The 21,200-nt window shown below is 35.2% G+C and overlaps 1 protein-coding gene across 2 annotated transcripts; it reads left to right on the top strand.

The window, feature by feature from the left end:
- The first annotated feature begins 12,906 nt into the window (after positions 1–12,906).
- LOC136233298 (receptor-like protein 4) lies at positions 12,907–20,820 on the top strand. Of its 2 annotated transcripts, none has more exons than XM_066022920.1 (9): positions 12,907–13,115; positions 13,998–15,065; positions 15,868–16,015; positions 16,711–16,782; positions 18,675–18,746; positions 19,400–19,468; positions 19,551–19,628; positions 19,717–19,898; positions 20,383–20,820. In XM_066022920.1, the coding sequence occupies exons 1-9, from the start codon at positions 13,037–13,039 to the stop codon at positions 20,502–20,504; spliced, it is 1,890 nt and encodes a 629-aa protein (XP_065878992.1). In that variant the 5' UTR covers positions 12,907–13,036; the 3' UTR covers positions 20,505–20,820. The 2 variants fall into 2 exon arrangements, with proteins under 2 accessions (XP_065878992.1, XP_065878993.1); XM_066022921.1 differs by having other exon boundaries at positions 13,107–13,242.
- The last annotated feature ends 380 nt before the right edge of the window (positions 20,821–21,200 follow it).

The raw sequence follows: 21,200 nt of genomic DNA, 5'->3' as shown, positions 1-21,200 counted from the left end.
ATTGATCATTAATTAATAAAAATAAAATAGTTTAGTGGTATCAGTTAATAGTTAAAGAACAAAAGTTTAGTATTCAAATCTCACATCTTACATCTAAAACACAATAAGATTTTTTAATATATAACAAATTTATGACGGGTAACGGGTACCGGGTACCTGGGAGGTCTTTCCATACCCGTCCCATTACCCTAACGGGTAATGGTTTTGATCCCATACCCATCTCATACCCTTTTATACAGGGTACGGGTAGTCCCATTAAGATCGGGTAGTGCCGGGTACCCGCGGGTAGAGTACTCGTTGTCATCCCTATAGAGGCATCTGGATTTAACTTATAAGCTATCAATTTTTTTTCGAGAGATTATGTTTCCTTAGTTTTGGGACAAGAAAGCTACTTGATATTATGTGAATGGTTGTGCTGCAAAGCATCTAATGAAAAATTTACAATGGAACAAAGTGAATGGGTTTTTCTCTATATGAAATTAAATGGCATATAAATTTGTTGTTATGCTTGTCTTTGTTGGGCCAGGACTCTAGAAGCCCAATTTGAATCTATGAAAAAAAAGGACTCAAATGTTTTTCCCTTCAAAGAGCTTTAAAAAAAAGTTATGGCATCTTCCAAGCAATCTCTTTACAGCGACTTTGAAATCTCATTACTACCGATCAAGTTGAACCTTCCTATGGTATGCCAACCCCTAGATTGGACGAGTGCCCTCCCTGGTGATATACTACCTAGAACCCAACCCGTGGAACCCATTATTCTAAGATAAAACAGTAGATAATGACTGTCGCTTTCTACGTTGTTTAAAAATCATTTAGTAGTGATATTTATAAAAAAAAATCCTTATACACTTAGATGTACTTCAAGAAACATTCCACTTTTGAAAAAAGGTGAGGACTTGTTTGATGTTTGATCACCACATGCGTCACCGCCATCCATCCGAGTCGAGTTGGTCCACAAAAGCTGTCGTCGTCCATTTGTCCAAACCGGATTAGTGTGATGTGGACTCTATATTTCTTTTATTGAAAATAATAATATATTTCTTATTATTATTTTAGTTAAATTCGGAATTAATTTTTTCTCGTTTTCAATTTTTCACGTTTTTCAATTTTTTGTGTTTTCATGTTTTTTATATATTTTTCCGTTTTGTGTCGTTAATAATAAAAATAGAAAGAATAATCATAATAGAAATTATACATATTTTTTTTTATCGTAATGCCTATTACATAATTTGCAAAGAGAAATGGAGTAATGTATTTATAATTTCATTACGACAAAATAATATGACCAACTCAATATAATAATTAATTTCTATTGTAACGAACATTCTATTACGGGCCATAAAAAATTGTAAGAAATTAGATATCCATTCGGAGATAATCAGTGTGTATTAATTTATAGTTTGGTCTGTAGGTGGAACTCTGACTGAAAGCAAGAAGTAGTGAGAGAAGCTCTCACTTCTCTCTAAAAATCTCCTTCCTTCTTTCATCCAACACCCACCACCACTTCTTACCTAGCCTTTCTCTTTACCGCCTCTCAATCTCTTCATCTCCTCACCTCAAGCTTCTTCTTCCCCTTGTATCAAATTTTTTCCGCTACTACCACCGCCACTTTGCAGGTTTACTCGAGGAGGAAGAAGGAAGCTTCTTCCTTCTTCCTCCTCCTATTTATATTTTCGTTTTGTTTTTAGTTTTAGATTTACAGTTTTTTTGTTAGTTTGAAGTCCATATTCCTTCTTGAACTTCTTTTTTCGTCAGATCTACACTTGTGATGTCACACCCGACCCTAAACGGCATCGGGTATGAAGGAAAACGTATTTTCTAATAGATAAAAAAATTCATTCGGACTACCTAAAGTTTTATTTATTATTTGGCTTGGACTTGATAATTCTATCAAGCTTCCTACGTATCCCGAATGTCTTTGAATCTTTAAATCGGGAATCAAAGTCACGCCGTTCTACCTATTTTAGGTAGTTCTCTTAACTTAGGTAGTTCTCTTAACTTATGAACTAATTTTAACTTATTGACACGTTGAATGACACGCTAATACGTTAATTGTATATTTCACGTTGTTATAATCTTTATAAATCATTTTATCAAAACGAATCAAATCGAATAACGTTTTATCAAAACGAATCAAATCGAACAACGTTTTATCAAAACGAATCAAATCGAACAACGTTTTATCAAAACGAATCGTACTCAAATCAACTCGTACTCAAATAAACATTTTATCAAACAAACTCGTAATCAAATAAATTGCTTTAACAAACCAACTCGTAATCAATCAAACGTAAAACATTATAATTCAAATCATCAAGCATTTCCAAAACATAATATAAAATTTATGTGTCCATCCTCGAATTCCACCCGTGTAGCTTATCATCACATCAATCACATCAATAATCGAGATATCTCATTCATATCTCGCATTGTCTAACATTAGGACTACCAGCCGTGCACTCTGGCCATACCGTCCTTATGTATGGTCTTACAACTACTAACCCTACCCCGGGCAATCCTAGATGGACAAAACATTTTATTTATCTTTCAAACTATACAACTCATGAAAATCATCCAAAATAATAACAACCGCAATAACTATCTCAATCCAAAAACAATTCGTATAAGATCATCGAATTCATTTTTTCGACCAAAATTCTAAAATACCACGATAATAAATAATTATTTTTCAAATAATCAAAATCAAAAGTATATAAACATTTTAAACAATATATCCTAAACGATTTAATAAAATATATTCAAAACCACGTAAATCATTTAAAACTGAAACTTATTTTTATCCGTCACCCGAATAGCTATTTTAAACCGAATATATGTACCGTTAGACTCGTTTATTATCATAAGTCTATTTGAACTAATTTTATATTCAAATTCATGTATTCATGTACCAATTTTGTATTTAACTTTATACCGACCTAATTGACAATTATCGGTATTACTCCTTCTAATTTTATAACTTATTTTAATTCGATAAATTAACGTCACTTAATTATTACATAGAATTAAATTTTAAAACCGAACATTTCTATTAGACTATTTATGTTCGTCACCGAAATTGTAAACTGTCACACTACACTGATATCGTTAATTCTGACCGAAGTTCAGTTAGACTCGTGACACTGTTAGGAGCCTATCCGTACAAATTTTATATTCCGAACTTTTGTACTAATTTTATTGATTCTAATTTTAACTTGACTAATTAAAGTTGCTCACAATATTTTATTTATAGACTTTAAAATATAAAATTATTCTTATTGAATTATTTTCGGTCACTGAGATAATAAGACGTAGTTAATTCTGACTGATTATATCTTTAAACTCGTGACGCTACTAAAAGCTCATTAATACCGAATTAAATTTTACTTCGGAAAAATCTAAAGGACAATTATCTAAAATCTATATTTTATTAGTAATTCGTAGACGCTAAATAAATCTATTAAAATTTGACGAGTACTAAAACCAGAATTTACTCAAAATGGAAGCTTGATAGAATTATCAAGTCCAAGCCAAATAATAAATAAAACTTTAGGTAGTCCGAATGAATTTTTTTTATCTATTAGAAAATACGTTTTCCTTCATACCCGATGCCGTTTAGGGTCGGGTGTGACATGTGAACTATACCTTTTTCTTTTATTCCTTTTTCGGTATTAGCACGAGCGGAAAAGGTTTATCTTGTCCGTAGATCTATAGATCTGCGTGGATGCACAAACAGAAAGGACTTAGATCCGAACGTCCGGAAGAGCCTAAAGGATGAAGTATGGATTACAACGGTTTTTCAACGGGATTCGATTTACGAGAAGGATATGATTTCTATGTCTGTTGTATTTGTTTCTTTTCCAGTTTTTATTGCTCTTTGTAGTCTTTTATTGCTCTTTGTAGTCTATGTATTGCTCTATGTAGTCTATTTTTTCCCTTTGTGGGTTTTTACCTATATGGGATGGAGGTTTTATTCCTCTTTATTTCGTGTTATATTTGTATTATTAAGTTAATGGAATGATGTATGACATTTTATAAAAAAAAAAAAAAAAAAAAAAAGTTTGGTCTGTAGGTCCGTAGTGTATACATTTTTATTACTAGTAAAAAGCTGTTGCTTAATTCCTCAACAATGCCCAAACCCGATAATCACGCACCAATTAACGACCATGACTTTTGGGGAAAAAGGCAAAAGTCAAAGATTTAAAAGTCAATAGCAACATATAGACGCACATCCTAAACCGTCAGATTAAATTGCAACCCTCCAGATATCAACGGACGTTGACGCCAAAATAAGTTTTTATCCTAGTCATGCGGCTTCTGTCCTTGACTGGAAGTAGAAAAATATTGGCTGGAAATACCAACAGTTTACTGCACTGCATCCACTCACTACTTTGATGCCTACGTATCAATCTGTCAAATGAAGGGCCCCGTAACTTATTCCATGGAAAAAGAGAAAGTTCCAATTTTGGTTAATTTACCCTCTTGGACTTTTATTTAACGGTTTAAACCCAAATTACTTCCTTAATTAATATATTAAAGGGATAATTACTAATCTAACCCAATGAAGGACCCCACTTTACATATCTAACCCACCTTCCTTTCATTTTACCAAATTAGACAAATAAACCCATTTTGGACAAAACTACCCTTGTTCTCATATAACAACCATCTCCTCTTTCCCTTTCATTTACTTTCACATTCTTACAGCAAAATTCATCAACTCAACCCAAGATCTAAAGACATCCATACCCCATTCAAATTCATGTAAGCATCATTCCTTCATTTTTCATTCACATTAATCAAATACGACAAGGACTAACATATAGCTTGTCGCATTCATATCCATGTCGCATTTGCGGTCGCATTTGGCGGTCGCATTTGATGTAGCATGTCGCATTTGGCCGTCGCATTTTGGCATAGCTTGTCGCATTTGAGTCGCATTTTGGTGTATCATGTCGCATTTGAGCATCATTTACATATGGATTGGCTTTATTATGTTTTGATCACGTGTCCATTTTACTAAATGTAGAAGTATGTCAACCAAAGAGAGGTGTACGTGTTTTTTTATCTTGGAACGGACTGTGGACCACAGAAGGAACTGTGATGACATACGTGGGTGGTAAAGCGAAGTTGTTGGTTTTGCCAACATATATTGACTTGCAAAAGTTGAAAGAGAAAGTTTATGGTGCACTTCGCGTTGACTCAACCTCGTATGATCTCCAAATGTCCATGCAGGCGACATATGGTCCAAATAAACTGCGTGGTGGGATAGCAGATATTGATGACGATGAAGATGTCACGGGATTCATAGAGTATTGTCGAATGAATCCGACCGATTTGATTCCATTGTATGTTACTCTAAACATGCGAACAATACAAGCTTCAGCATTGCGACCTAACAAGGATGGACATGTTGGTCAAAGCAAACCAACGGAAGTAGTAAGTAATGATCCCACCATCGAACTGGATGCTCCTATACATGGTAAGGATGACAACGATTGTGGAAATGGTATCGATGATTATATGAATAATGATAATCATGATCATTCCAGGTTCCAATTTGTTCAGGCTTTCAAGAATAGATGGTATGGACATGCACGCTTGTGGGAGAGATCAGATATGTCCGCACCATAGGCAAGCGAGGAAACGTGTTGCAGGGATACTACTCCGAAGCAGGTTTGATTTGGAAAATCGGGTGCATCGACCAAAGGATATTGTTTTCGATTTTGAACGAGATTTTTCCGTTAATCTTTCTTATATGCAAGCTTGGAGAGCAAGACACTGGGCATTGGAAGCACAAAGTGGTTCGCCGGAGGAATCGTTCATGTTGTTGCCGGACTACTGTGAGATGTTGAAAAATACAAATCCGGGTACCGTGACACATATCGAGACAGATGATGATGATCAATTTAGATTTTTCTTTATGGCTATGGGTGCATCATTGAGAGGTTTTAAACTACATATTCGACCTGTCATTGCCGTTGATGGAACTTTTCTAAAAGGTAAATATCCCGGCATATTATACATTGCAGTTGGTATTGATGCGAACAAAATGATCTTTCCTGTTGCATTTGGAGTTGGACCGAAAGAAAGTAATGAATCATGGCTCTGGTTTTTCAATAAATTGAAAGAGTGTCTGAATGATGTTGAAGATCTAACCATTATATCAGATCGGAACCAAAGCATTATACATGCAGTTAGTTTGGTTTTTCCTAATGCTGTTCACGGGGCGTGTGCTCGTCATCTGCAACAAAATGTTAAGGCCAAATTTCGTGGAATTCGTAAGATAGATGAGGCGTTTTGGAAATGTGCAAAATCCTATCGGGTATCTGATTTTGAGGAATCCTTTGCAACACTTCGTTCACTACATTCCGGTGCTGCCGAATATTTACTGCAAGCTGGAAAAGAGAAATGGTCCCGTGCATTCTTCTGTGGTCGTCGGTATAACATTATCACGACGAATGTCGCAGAATCATTCAACGCATTAATGGTGGAGGCTAGACGTCTACCAATCACAATGTTGGTAGAGTTCATACGCATGACACTACAAAAATGGTTTTACGAGAGACGTACAGAAGCAGGTTATAAACGTGTATTCTATTTTATTTTATTTTATTTATACATACGTAATTATTTACGAGATTAATATGTTTCTGCAGAAGAACGTGTGGGCTATTTGGCAAGGAAGCCGGAAGAAAAGATGATAAAGCGTGTAGGGGCAACGATACGTTGTTCATATTTCCCTGTGGATAATCACACCTTTCAAATCGGTGATCGGGTTAAGGGTGGACTTGTTGATTTAAATGCAGGAACATGTACGTGCAGGAAATGGCAACTAGCCCAATTTCCATGTGAACACGTATGCAAAGTTGCTTCCAAACATAGGATGGATAACGCCTATAGGTGGGTGCGTCGCTACTACACCAACGAGTCACTTAAGTTGGCATGGGGTGAGTCGATATATCCACTTGGTCATCAATCAGAATGGAAAGTGAACGAGAATCCTATGAAAGTGCTTCCTCCTAAGAAGGAGGGGCGGTCTGCTGGTCGACCAAAAGGTCAAAAAAGAAGGCCATCCGTGGGTGAAGATGTAATTCGCACAAGGTGTAGCAGATGCGGAAGCATCGGTCATAATCGTTTGAATTGTCCATCCATGCTTCCAAACACTACTCGGCTTCCTAGTGTAATCTCAAGTTCAGCAAGTTGTTCTAACACTACTACCTCGAAGCATTTATGATCGAGTTGATTAATATCATTTGTCTTTAGCATGTGCTTGTTTTAATACTGTATGATTCTATTGGGGACAAACAAATTTATCTTGTATTTTACGCGACAATACTTTAGCTTGTTTGAATACTTCGTGTCGCATTTGAGCGCATTCCATTCAAATGCGACAAGGTTTACAACAATCCTAGTCGCATTTGTGTGTTGAATGCGCTCAAATGCGGTTCAGCAAATTCCTTGTGTGAATACTTCGTGTCGCATTTGAGCGCATTCCATTAAAATGCGACAAGGTTTACAACAATCCTAGTCGCATTTGTGTGTTGAATGCGCTCAAATGCGGTTCAGCAAATTCCTTGTGTGAATACTTCGTGTCGCATTTGAGCGCATTCCATTCAAATGCGACAAGGTTTATAACAAATATTACATATATAACAAGATCATGCATCAGATTACAATATCATTTGAAGTCTAACAAACGTCCATGAAACAACTCAACCGTAAGTCGTAAACGAAAGAAAGTGCCATCCGTAGAATTGTATGGATATACATAAGAGTCGTCATGCGGGAGATCATGTAATCCACTTAAGAATTGTGCGTTTATGCAAGTCCAAACGCCACAGTCATTTGAGCCGGACATTTTTTGTGGCACCCCTGGAACTCTACTCCAAGTGATCATCCGTCGCACATTTTCCCGTCCATCTACGAAATAGCCACTCAATTCCATTACTCTAACAATGACTTGCAAGGGTGTTTGGAGGACCGCATCCAAAGGTTGCTCCGACATGTTTGATACAAGACTGTCATATATATATAAGTGCATAGACCGTAACTCTAACACTCCTAGGATCCAGTGCTCTTGCTTGTAATTTATCGGAATAAACACTCTCTTCACTGTGTGCCAAGGGCGTACAAAATTATCTGCATCACCTTTTACTCTTCGTACGAAATAGTCTTCACTATCCCACCCCGGTTCATTGAACCCCCTCACAAACATGGCTTGGCACATACATCCAACAAAGTCAGTATCAACAGTAGTCCATTCTGCAGCCACATCGGTTTGTACTGACTGTCGTCTCAGTAAATACAGCCAACCATTGATATGCTACAACAAGATTATGTAAAAATTTAATACAGTAAAAGTCACATCATTAAAAATGAATAGGATATATTGGATTGATTAATGTTACCTCATTCCAGATATACGTCCCCACATCCCGAAGTGTATTGAAATATTTTGCATCTAAACTGTACATTTCTAAACCTTTCAAACGTATTCCCTCAGTTGATTCAGGCCCGTTGATCCACGCTTCTAGCTCCTCTATCAAACATGCATCTATTCGGTGGCGCTGATCATCAACATTACAAATAGCTGGTCTTTCCTCAAATCCGGACTTGATTTGGCCACCATATAATGCTACTGGATCGGTGTACTTTAATGGATCGGTCCACGGTGAATTCAAATACTTGCTAACCTTAGCAACCCGTTTACCTTTTCCACGTGCTACTCCTTTTCCACGTGCTGCTCCTTTACCTCTAACTGCGCCTCCACCTCAGGTTAGAACTATACCTCCTCGAGTATTTTCCTTAACTTCATCTTTCCCGGTCCCTCTACCTTTATCTTCTTTTGGAGCAACCACCTACAAAGGAAAAATATGGTAATGAATAATTCATCCTTGAAGCTGTAATTCAACCTCTTGTCGCATTGAAGAAAAATGCGCTCCAATGAGACAAGCTATAGTGCAACATCTTGTCGCATTGGAGATGAATGCGCTCCAATGCGACAAGCTATAATGTAACATCTTATCGCATTAGAGCGCATTCCACAACAGAATGCGACCCAGAGATACGATATGTATAAATTCAACCAACTTGTACCTCTTGCTGCAACTTTGGTGCCACTTTCTCAGGCACAGAATCATCAAGATGGACAACCTCATCTACTTGTGCAACTTCCTCGGGCACAGAATCGTCTAGTACGACAATAACATTCTCAACCTCCTCATCGCCCCTGGTCAAATCATCTTGAACCATAGCTGCCTCTTGTTCCTTTCCATCTTTCATCGGCTCCTCTTGAACCATAGCTGCCTCTTGTTCCTTTCCATCTTTCATCGGCTCCTCTCGGACCATCGGCTCCTCTCGGACCATCGGCTCCTCCCGAACTTTACTGGTCTCAGCCTCCTCATTCTCCACATTAGCATTGGGTCGACCCATCGCCTTTAATTCTTTTATTTCCCCCTCAATCAATGATACCCGTTCATCTAGGTTGCCCAACCTATTGTCGACCTTGCTAAATTGTCCCTTGCACCACCTATGATGCCTATCAAGCACATCCGTTAGAACTTTTTGAAGTTGTTTTATCTCGGTCGTTTGTGACCGTGATGCAATGATATATCTATCAACTTCATCATCCCCTTCCTCACCACCCTCTTCATCATCACTTCCATCACCTCCATCACCTCCCTCTTCATCATCACCCTCCTCATCATCCCCCTCCTCCTCATCACCTTCCTCCTCCTCATCACCTTCCTCCTCCTCAGCTTCAACCTTCTCCTTACCTTTCATTATTGGGGCAAATATTGCATTTATATCAGCTTCTCGTCCTTCAACATGGTCCACTAAATACGTGTACCAATCGAACTCTTTCTCTTCATCCTTAACCACAAGACGCGCGTCTGGAGGATCAGCAACCTTACATTGCAAAAAAAAAAAAGCAATGTATTGGTAAACAAATACAAAATAAAGAGAAACATACAAATCTCATTCCACTTACAGAAAACGTTTCTCTGACTGCTTTGTTTGAGGGGACTATTCTCTGGGTCCATCTCAGCAAGCGTGGAAGTGGGTTGCCACTTCTCATTGTGTAATATGCATGAGTCACATTCCACAACTCAAGAATCCAAGTCTGCAAATAAGAGGGATCCCTTGATAAGAATTATAACATTGTCGCATTCCATTTGAATGCGCTCGAATGCGACAAGGTTAGAACCCAATATTGTCGCATTTAGTGTTGAATGCGCTCGAATGCGACAAGGTTAGCAACCCAACCTTGTCGCATTTGAGCGCATTCAACACTAAATGCGACACAGATGCAAATTTGGTAATCGAATTCGGGCGCATTCATACACCAAACATATATACACAAATCATACATGGAATACGTGTGCAAATCCGATAAGTTGATATGGAACACGATTCCTATTTCCCGCTGCACTTGCCTCTAATTGCTTCAGTATTTTGCTAATAGCCCAGTCCAAGAATCTATATGTCTCCTCCCAAGCCAACGTCCCCTATGGAAACTCATTAAACAGTCTTGGATAATCTGCAAGATCCAAAACCCAATCCTTTGCATGCCTCTCGTTAGCATTATCCAATACATTGCCATGCACAAAGTACAACATGGCAATCATCACAACATCTTGGTTAAATCTGTCAGTCGCATCCTTCTTCTTCCATTGTACACTTTGCAAAACTTCCAAGAAGTTAATTGTCGTTATTGTCTGGTATTGCTTGAAGTACTTATTTCGCAACCTATGCGGCATCTCTAATTCATACATTCTTTCCATGAATTCCCCAATGTTTACCCCAAACCTTAAACCACTTATCAAGCCAAACTCCCAATCTCCAAACCGCATATCAACTCCCCTCACCCTGAACCACATCTCCCTGTGTTTCCTTTCTTTATGTTTAATCTCCCGTGATAGGACATGATGCACTATGCCAGAAGAGAAACTAGCAACCTTCATATCCAAATATTGACCAAAACATGTTTTCCTATACATTTCTAACTGCTTTTCACTCAAATACTTCTTTATCATGACCCCAGAATCCACGTTAAACCTCACTGTTACTTGAGCATCCGAATTAACCGCCTTGGGATATTTGAAAATGGAACTATGTTTTCTCTTTTTAGATTCACTGGGATCATGCTGTAACAATTTTAAACATACACACATTAAATTCTCTAACAAAACTGACATATTCTATGTATAAGGCTTACAATCATGTCGCATTCGTCTGTGAATGCGCTCAAATGCGACAATGTCTATGTTTTCTCTTTTTAGATTCACTGGGATCATGCTGTAACAATTTTAAACATACACACATTAAATTCTCTAACAAAACTGACATATTCTATGTATAAGGCTTACAATCATGTCGCATTCGTCTGTGAATGCGCTCAAATGCGACAATGTTTCATGGTGTAGATTGTCGCATTTGTCGCATTTAGGTAACAAATGCGACACTATGTTCACGTATAATACCTTGTCGCATTTGAACGCATTTAGGTAACAAATGCGACCATATCTACATACAGTTAACATACGAGCGCATTCGAGCGCATTTAATCTTCATTAATGGCCGTAACAACAGGGAAGAAGATGATGCATGCTTACCTTATGCTTCGTCCGTCCTTCCTCTTCGCTTGCCGTCGCCGCCGTCGCCTTCCGTTTTCTTGCCATAACTTCCGCGCGCAGAAGAAAGAAACGGACTGAAACTGGTGTCGAGGTAGGAGATGAAAATAAAAATGAAAATGTAGAGAAGAACAACCCGGATTATATATAGTGATGAGTTCAAAACGTAAAATGCAGTTGAAACGAACTGAAACTGAAGAAGATGAACCACAATGAAGTTGAATGGGAAAGGTCAGGTGAGGAAGTTGAAGTGGAAGCAGCGGGAGGTAGGAGATGAACCTTCAAACTAAAACAAGAGTAGTTTTGTCCAAAATGGGTTTATTTGTCTAATTTGGTAAAATGAAAGGAAGGTGCGTTAGATATGTAAAGTGGGGTCCTTCATTGGGTTAGATTAGTAATTATCCCTATATTAAATCCCTAATAAAATATTCAATCAAAAAAAAAACCCTAATAAAATAAAATCAGATTTTCAACTTATATTTTAAAAATTAATTAGTTTTTAATTTTTAAACTCATCATTCAAATTCCTAATATACCGAAACGGTTAAATGGACTATTTTCATAATTGAAATAAAATTTAAAATTTTGGTTCAATTGTTTTATATTTTCTGATATTTTAAATTTCGATTTTTATAAAAAATAGTTAAATAAAACTAAAATTAATATATTATATCAACATATTTTACATGTGTATATAATATTTATTTCGATTAATTTTAATTATTTTTTACTAAAACTGAGCTTGTAACTAAAATTGAAAATATTATAAAATAGTAATTAAAATTGAATTGATAATAAAAACTGAAAAATATAATAAAACAATGATTAAAATCAAATAAAAATTTATTTTAATTGAGGAGAGATCCATTTTAAGAGTTTTAATATACGTTGAGAATTTAATTAACGATTTTAAGAGATTAGAGATCTAATTAATTTTTAAAATATAGTTAAAAATTTAATTAAGGTTAAGTGTCTAATTGTCTTTTAAAATATAAATGAGGGATCTAAGTGAAATTTAAATGCATTTTAATATATTACTATATCTTTTAATTATTTATTTATTTTATTAGGACAACCACCAAAATAAAAAATAATGAAGGGTCTAAGGGTATTTTTTATTTTCGTTTATTCGACAAAGACTCACGAGTTTCCTGCGTCGTCCGATTGGAAAAAGGTCCACCGTGGCTAATGAGCCCCACATGCATATGAACAATCGGTCATCCCTCACGAGCCAACAAAACAAAATAGAGAAATAAAATAAAATAAAAATCTTCACCTGCACTCACGTCCCTGCACTTACTTTCTCTCTCTCTCTCCTTAGGAAGAAAAAGCTACAGAGAGGAAGAATGAGGACATAGAGCGAGCGAGCGAGAGAAAGAGAGCTATTCCTGGTGAAGTTAACAATGTTCAGATTTCTTCTCCTTCTCCAATCATGGCTTCTCATGTTTTGCTTATCTCTCTTCACTTGTTTAGCTAAACCTGGTGAGCTTTTTCGCTTTTACTTTCCTACTTTTTCGATTCGAATATGGTCGCTGGATGCTTGGGAGGATTGCAGTTCGGGATTCTTGTGGTGATTTTATATATTTCTCTACTTCAATTGATGGATTATGTATGTTCTGAACCTATAATTTATAAATGCTCTATATGCTGTTTTTGTTTGGCTGATTTTGGTGTCTTTGCTATTTGTTGCTTATTGGTGTTAGGTAAGGGATAAAGTTGTGAGTTTTGAGATGGTACCATTTGCATTATAAATTGATGTGGTGATGAGCAGTTTGGATCTGTTTGCTTGCTGAAAAAACGTACAGGAAAAATAATAATTTCTTGTTCTTCTAGAACTACATTTTTGTATATAAATTTATAAGAACCTGATAAAGAAACTTCATCATATTGAACTTGCAAGCTAATAGTTCACTTGATGCTGATTTAATCTCAGGGAGAACCTGAAAACGCATGTAATTATTTTTCTACCCATTTTATCTTTTATTAGTTCACTTAATCAGGAAATAATTAAGGATCATAATGCAGATAGCAAGTTGGAAATACCTATGGGTTTACTGTCTGTCAACTCTATATATTGACTTTGACAATAATGAAGCTCGAATACTTTTTTGTTTCTTTTTGTGGAATATATGCTTGGTTACTGTTTGAATTAATTCCATTAGGCATCTAATTACTTTGCATCTTTTATATGAGAAGATTGAAGTTTACATCAATAAGTGAGATTAAGTTCGTTAAATAATGAAGCAAAGTACTTACAGTATCTAGAGCTTTGGTATTGTTTAAGTATCATGCCTTATGTGGTAGTACCTTTTACTTATCATTTATTTGTTTGTTGGACTCAAAGAGATTTGTTTCCTCCAACAGCACCCTGGGTTATGCGGATAAGTTGTGGAGCTCGAGTTAATGTTCATACTGCTCCAACTAATACTCTTTGGTACAAGGATTTTGCATATACGGGAGGCATTCCTACTAATGCAACGCTTCCAAGCTATGTTTCTCCTCCGCTTAAGACACTTCGCTATTTTCCCCTATCTGAAGGTCTCAATAATTGCTACAACATCAAAAGAGTGCCAAAGGGACATTATTCTGTAAGGGTGTTCTTTGCATTGGTTGGGCATCGAGATACTAATCCAAATTTTGATAATGAACCTCTATTTGACATTTCTGTGGAAGGCACCCAGATTTATTCCTTGCAATCAGGTTGGAGTAGCCATGATGACCAAGTATTTACCGAAGCTCAAGTGTTTCTTACTGATGGGACAGCATCAATTTGTTTCCATAGCACAGGGCATGGAGATCCAACAATCCTCTCCATTGAAATTCTTCAAGTTGATGATAGAGCATATTATTTTGGTCCAGAGTGGGGTCAAGGAATAATTCTCAGAACTGTAGGCAGATATAGTTGTGGCAATGGGAAATCAAAATTTGGTGTAGATTATAGTGGCGACAAATGGGGCGGGGATAGATTTTGGAGTCACATGATAACATTTGGCCAGAATTCTGATAAAGCTATATCTACTGAAAATAGCATTAAGCAGGCCTCAAAGGCACCTAACTTCTATCCAGAAGCTCTTTATCAAACTGCTCTTGTTAGCACTGATGCTCAGCCAGATTTAACATACACAATGGATCTGGATCCAAATAGAAACTACTCAATCTGGCTACACTTCGCGGAGATTGATGTTAAAGTAACAGGTGTAGGTAAGAGGGTATTCGACATCCTAATTAATGGTGACACTAAGTTTAAAGAAGTAGACATTGCCAAAATGACTGGGGATCGTTATACTGCTCTAGTACTTAACACAACACTTTTTGTTGATGGGAGAACTTTAACAATTTCTTTGCATCCTAAAGAAGGAAACCATGCCATAATCAATGCCATTGAAGTCTTTGAGGTTATTGCGTCCGAGTCTAAAACTATATTGGAAGAAGGTAAATAACATATTTGATCTCTTATTTGTTGAAGATTAATTGTACTTTTTGTGATACATTGCACTAGAATGATGTTTGCTATATAAGCACATTCATCTCTATGTATCAATATACTAACGTGTATTTATACATCTCTGTTATGGTTACGGACTTACTGCTGCTAGGACATTCAGTATCTATTTTTCTGCTTGCATTTGAGTATGATATTCACTTAGTTTGCAAATGAAATACATCTTGTGGTTGTGTAGTTAGTATGCAATGAAAAAAAAATAATCTTATCTGGCTCAAATGTTTGACTGCAACCAATATATTACAATTAGAAAAGCAGTTGCTAGTGTGGCTACCTCTGGCACATTCTAATTCTTGGTGAATTCATTCAGCCAGAAGCAAGTCAGTTTTGTTACTCTACTACCAGTCTGTGTAGCATCTTTTGCTGTCTTAGAGATCAGAAAGATAGTGCTTTTCATCCTCTAGGTTCAGAAAATAATTTTTGCTTCTTCTCACTTAGTCCTAACTGGAACTTTAAACTACCAAGCACATTAATGTGAAAGTTGTTGATTTGAAATCCTAATGTAGATTATGGTTATTCATATTATGAGTCTTGCATGTGGATGCTGAGTATATAGATCATTTATAATTATTCTGTAATTAATTAGTTCTTTCCTTACTTTTTAAACAAAAAATTATAGATTATCTTTCAGTAATTTTTGCTTTCACATAGCTTTTGAATATGAGGTGTAGTTCTCATGAAGTTGGAAGTTAATGAAACATTTACTAAATTGGTCATTCTTCTGTGTGCTAGTGAGGGCTTTACAAACATTAAAGAGTGCCTTGGCCCTTCCTCTTCGATTTGGGTGGAATGGTGATCCATGTGTTCCCCAACAACATCCATGGACTGGAGCTGATTGTCTATTTGATAGAACTAGCAGCAAATGGGCCATCGATGGACTGTACTCTCTTGATCCTTTCCCCACAATTTTTTTATTCCATTTTATTTAGTTTGTGGGATTAAATATGGGTTAATTTCAAATAACTATCCTGTGGTTCGGCCGATTTGCAGACGGGTACCTGTGATATTGTTTTTTGCAAACACAACCCTGTGGTTGCAAAATTTTACATGTTTTTTTTACTTTGCCAAATTTGGCCGATAACGACCTCAAAATGAAAATTTTCAAGAATTAAAGTTGTTTAGTATCATATTTATTGTGTAACCATATTTTTAATTTTTCAAAATCATCATTTTTGGAGTTTTATCTCTCTAAACGTTATCTTTCTCACTCATAAAAAACAACACCTAAATGACCTCAAACCTAAAAAGTTGAAGAATTAAAGTTGCTTAAAATATCATTTAACTCTTGAAAATTTTCATTTCGAGGTCGTTATTGACCAAATTCTGACAAAGTGAACTCAAATGCAAAATTTTGCAAACCACGTGGTTGTTTTTGCAAAAAAAAAGTTACTACAGGTACCGGTCTGCAAATCGGCCAAACCACAGGATAGTTATTTATAATTAACCCATTAAATATTGCCTATGCCAATCAGTCTTGATAATGATTGAACTATTAAGTGTATTTCCTCTAATTAGTTTGTCATTGAATGTAAGTAATTGATGCTTGTTATTCTAAGATAGTTTCTTCTTGCACAGTGGTCTTGACAACCAGGGTTTGAGGGGTTTCTTGCCTAATGACATATCTAGGCTTCGCCACTTGCAGAACATGTAACTTCCTACCATATTTCTTCTAGTTTTTTTTTTTTTTTTATCTTCTAGTTTTAATTGGAAAGTATTTGAGGTACTGATGCTTATATAACCTCTTTGTGGCTTCAACTAGAGGTGTCAAAATGGCTAAAAAGATTGACCCAACCTATTTAATAAATGGGTTGACCCAACCCAACCCATTTAATAAATGGGTTGTAATAACCTATTTGTATAGAGGTCAAAATGACCCAACCCATTTATTAAATGGGTTACATGGGTTGACCCATTTAACCCATTTAACTAAATCTAATTAAAAATTTGTTCATTTGAATTTCAATTAACATACACGTAAAAAACTATTAGTCCAAATAATGTAATGTTCTATAAAATCAAACAACAATGTAGTAATCATCCAAATCATCAAGAATTTTTGAAATTCCAGAATTTTCAAAATTTCAGAATTTTTGAAATTCCAGAATTTTTAAAATTTCAGAATTTTTAAAATTCCAGAATTTTCAAAATTCCAGAATTTACGGAATTTCTGAATTTTTGAAATTTCAGAATTTTTGATATTCCAGATTCTGAAATTTCAGATTTTGAAATTTCAGAATTTTCAAAATTTTTGAATTTTTGAAATTCTAGAATTCTTCAGATTCTGGAATTCTAGAATTTTTCAAAATTCTAAAATTTCTGAAATTTCAGAATATCTGGAATTTCTGAATTTTTGAAATTCCAGAATTTCCAGATTTTAGAATTTTAGAATTTTGGAAATTCTAGAATTTTAGAATTTCTGAAATTCCAGAATTTTCATATTCTGGAATTTCAGAATTTTCGAAATTCTAGAATTTCCAGATTCTGGAATTCTATTATTTTTCAAAATTCCAAAATTTCTGAAATTTCTGAATTTTTGGAATTTCTGAATTTTGGAAATTCTAGAATTTTAGAATTTCTGAAATTCCAGAATTTTTAAAATTCTAGAATTTTTGAATTCTAGAATTTCAGAATTTTCATATTCTGGAATTTCAGAATTTTCATATTCTGGAATTTTAGAATTTTTGAAATTCTAGATTTTCCAAATTTTGGAATTCTTCAGATTCTGGAATTTCAGAATTCTTCAGATTCTGGAATTCTAGAATTCTTCAGATTCTGAAATTCTAGAATTTTTCAGATTCTGAAATTCTAGAATTCTTCAGATTCTGGAATTCCAGAATTTTTGAAATTCCAGAATTTTAAAAATGATCTATGAAAACATGAAACCATGTGTTTTTTTAAATTAACCCTTAATTTTATATCTTCCAAAAAAAAACCCTTAATTTTATAAGTTTTCTTTTGAGAATATATAATTTAATATTGCATGGAATTAGAGAATATTATTTTTTGTTTTAGACGTTTTGTATGAGAAATAAAAAAAATATATTTATTAATTATTAAATAAATGAATGTTTTGACGAAATTATTTATTGGGTTGTCGTCACAGCCTCACATCCTCACATTTTATAAATAAATAAATATATTATTTCAAAGGAAACTATATATAATGAATTGAAAAATCTACTAATATTAAAGAATAAGTATGAAAAGAATAATATGAAGAGAATATTTCTCATTTAGTGGATGAATAATTCAAATTTCATTCAATAATTCAAATTTACTAATATTAAAGAATAAGTATTTGTGGTTGTTTTAAGATGAATAAGAAACTAATGGGTTATTGGGTTGACCCTTCCAAAAACCTATTCAACCCTTTTATTATATAGGTTAAATGGCTCAACCTCTTTATGACCCAATCCATAAAAAGGTCAACCCTAACCTATTTAAATGATGGGTTAAATGGGTCAATAAATGGGTTATGACTCATTTTGACAGCTCTAGCTTCAACACCCTCATATTTATTTGAACTTGTTCACTTGCAGAAATTTAAGTGGAAACAGCATTCATGGGATTATTCCGTCAAATATTGGATCAATAACCGGGTTAGAAGTATTGTATGTACAGCTTATTCACTGGTCAAATTGTTGCTTTCTTTTATACTAGCTGCCTAGCTTGCTGGTTTGTTAGCATAAAGAATATAACTTATGAATGAATTGATCTAACATTCAACTAAAAAATGATAAAAACAGTTTAAATTAACTTGTAAGAAATTTACTCTCTTGGTGCCAAGTTGCATGCAGTCCTGTAGCTCTATCAAGTAATTTGCAAATTGCATCATTTGTTGAGAGATTATTTTTAAAGCATTTAATGCCGTCAGTACTCTCAGTGGCACATTATCCTATTTTTTGAACTTCCTACTGTGATGCAGAAGGCATTTTGAGTCAGAAATGTTATTTTTTAGATGGGAATCTCAGCGCCGTGAGTTGCTACTTGAATATATAGACTTCTTCTCACAAAGACATAACCTATTTTGTCATTTCTTGCTTGCTTCAATATACATTTTCAAAAGAACTCCTTATTTAATCTGCATTTGTTAACTGTTCAAGTAAATATGTTTTCAGTGAGAAACAGGGGATTTCTTAACGAAAAAAGAATATCCTTTGAGATAGGGAAGTCCCTAGTTTAAGTAGTAAAAAGCATGTAGGTTCTCTTCTATGATTAGGAGGATGCAATATCCATAATCTTATTGCATCTAGTTGTATGGCAGGGACCTCTCCTACAATTTCTTCAATGGATCAATTCCTGAGAGCCTTGGACCATTGGCCTTACGGAAATTGTAAGTTCTTTCGCTTGGATATCTCAATGATGATTAATACTCGAGATACTAGATGGCTCTAACTCAAATATATATGGTGCAGGAATCTCAATGGCAACTCATTGTCTGGAAGAGTCCCAGCTGCATTAGGAGGAAGGCTTTTGCACGGAGCTAGCTTCAAGTATGGCCTTATGATTGATGTGAACTCTGTAATTATATTGTTTGTCTCTAATCCTTAAAGAGTACTATTTTTATGGTGGTTTCTGCAGTTTTACTGATAATGCTGGCCTTTGTGGTATACCTGGATTGCGTGCTTGTGGGCATCACCTCTCTGCTAGTGCAAAAATCGGGATTGCATTTGGTGCACTTGTGGCATTGCTTCTCATGGTTACCTGTTCAATGTGTTGGTGGAAAAGACGACAGAATATTCTACGTGCACAGCATATTGCGGGTAAGGACAATAAATAAAATACTGAGGGCAAAATTTAATTATTTCTTTTCTATCAGATTATGAAATCCTAGCAAGAAAATTTTGAACAGTTCTCTATAGGGTCCATCTCAGGAAAATGGTCAAAATAAAGTCACTATGGCTAGATTTAGAAAAAAGCCAACCGGAAAACTGACTTGGCGAGTCAACTCAAAGGTTCACTTGTCAGTTCATCGCCACTCATGATTCTCCATCAACATTTTCGTCACGTGGTAGATATGTTGATGAAGAATCTTACATGGCCATAAGCTAGCAACTAGGACTTTGAGTTAATTCCCTAAGTTAGCTTTCTGGTTGGTTATTTCCTCAAATTTGGCCATAGTTACTTCAGTGACACCGGAATTGAACTCTAACACCGGCGCACAAATACTGTGTCCGTCCGTGCATTTTCCGCATGAAGAAAATGATATATACAAGTTAACATCCTACTTCTATTGTTGTTTGACAGCAAGAGGTGCTCCATATGCGAAAGCAAGGACACATGTAGGAAACGATATCCAGATGGGGAGGCATTATAATCACGGGCATGCTCGAACAGCTGCAGAAAATGGTCCTAGCTTACTCTCATGATTCCTACATTATGCACTGTGATCTGCTTCTATATAGAATGAATCTTTCACCAGTTGATTGATTTGGCTCACTTCTTGCCCTTGTTATGCCAATACTTTGAAAATATTTGGCCAAGTTGAAGACATCAGGTACAACCAATGCCCTAACCTTCATTTGCCTGGCGCCAACTAAATGCCTTATGGAGCGATAAATCATGTACATTTTTTTTTCAATCCTTTGGCTCAATTCTAGCAAAGGGATTTTGTAACATGTTAAAGAACAAATGCATATAATACAGATTGAAATTTTTTCCTGGTAACTATTTTTTTTTTATGTTCATTTTTCTAATTATTTTTCTTGGTTTCATTCTAATCTTTGGCATAGCATGGCATGGTTTCTTTATTTCCTTTTAATATTTTAAGTTTGTAATGGCCGGGTTCAATATTATATAGATATTTTTATCCGTTTTGATTTAAGTCTTATTTCTAGTGTTGCATGATTTTAAAAGTTGTCTACATGTGTTGGATCACACCTTACTAATATATTTTAGACACTATTTTCATTTTTAATTTGAAATTTTGTTCACTTTTGTTCTTATCGTTATTTTTTTGAATCGCTTCTTAATCATGACTTTTAATCCGATATCATTCCTTTGTGACCGGGTTGTTATATAAATATTCTTATGGCTTTAAATTAATATTATATTTTACAAATAAT

This window comes from Euphorbia lathyris, chromosome 6, assembly GCF_963576675.1.
Source record: "Euphorbia lathyris chromosome 6, ddEupLath1.1, whole genome shotgun sequence".
Lineage (NCBI taxonomy): Eukaryota > Viridiplantae > Streptophyta > Magnoliopsida > Malpighiales > Euphorbiaceae > Euphorbia > Euphorbia lathyris.
Note: the sequence above shows the minus strand (reverse complement) of the source record. Positions and strands in the feature narration are given on the sequence as shown.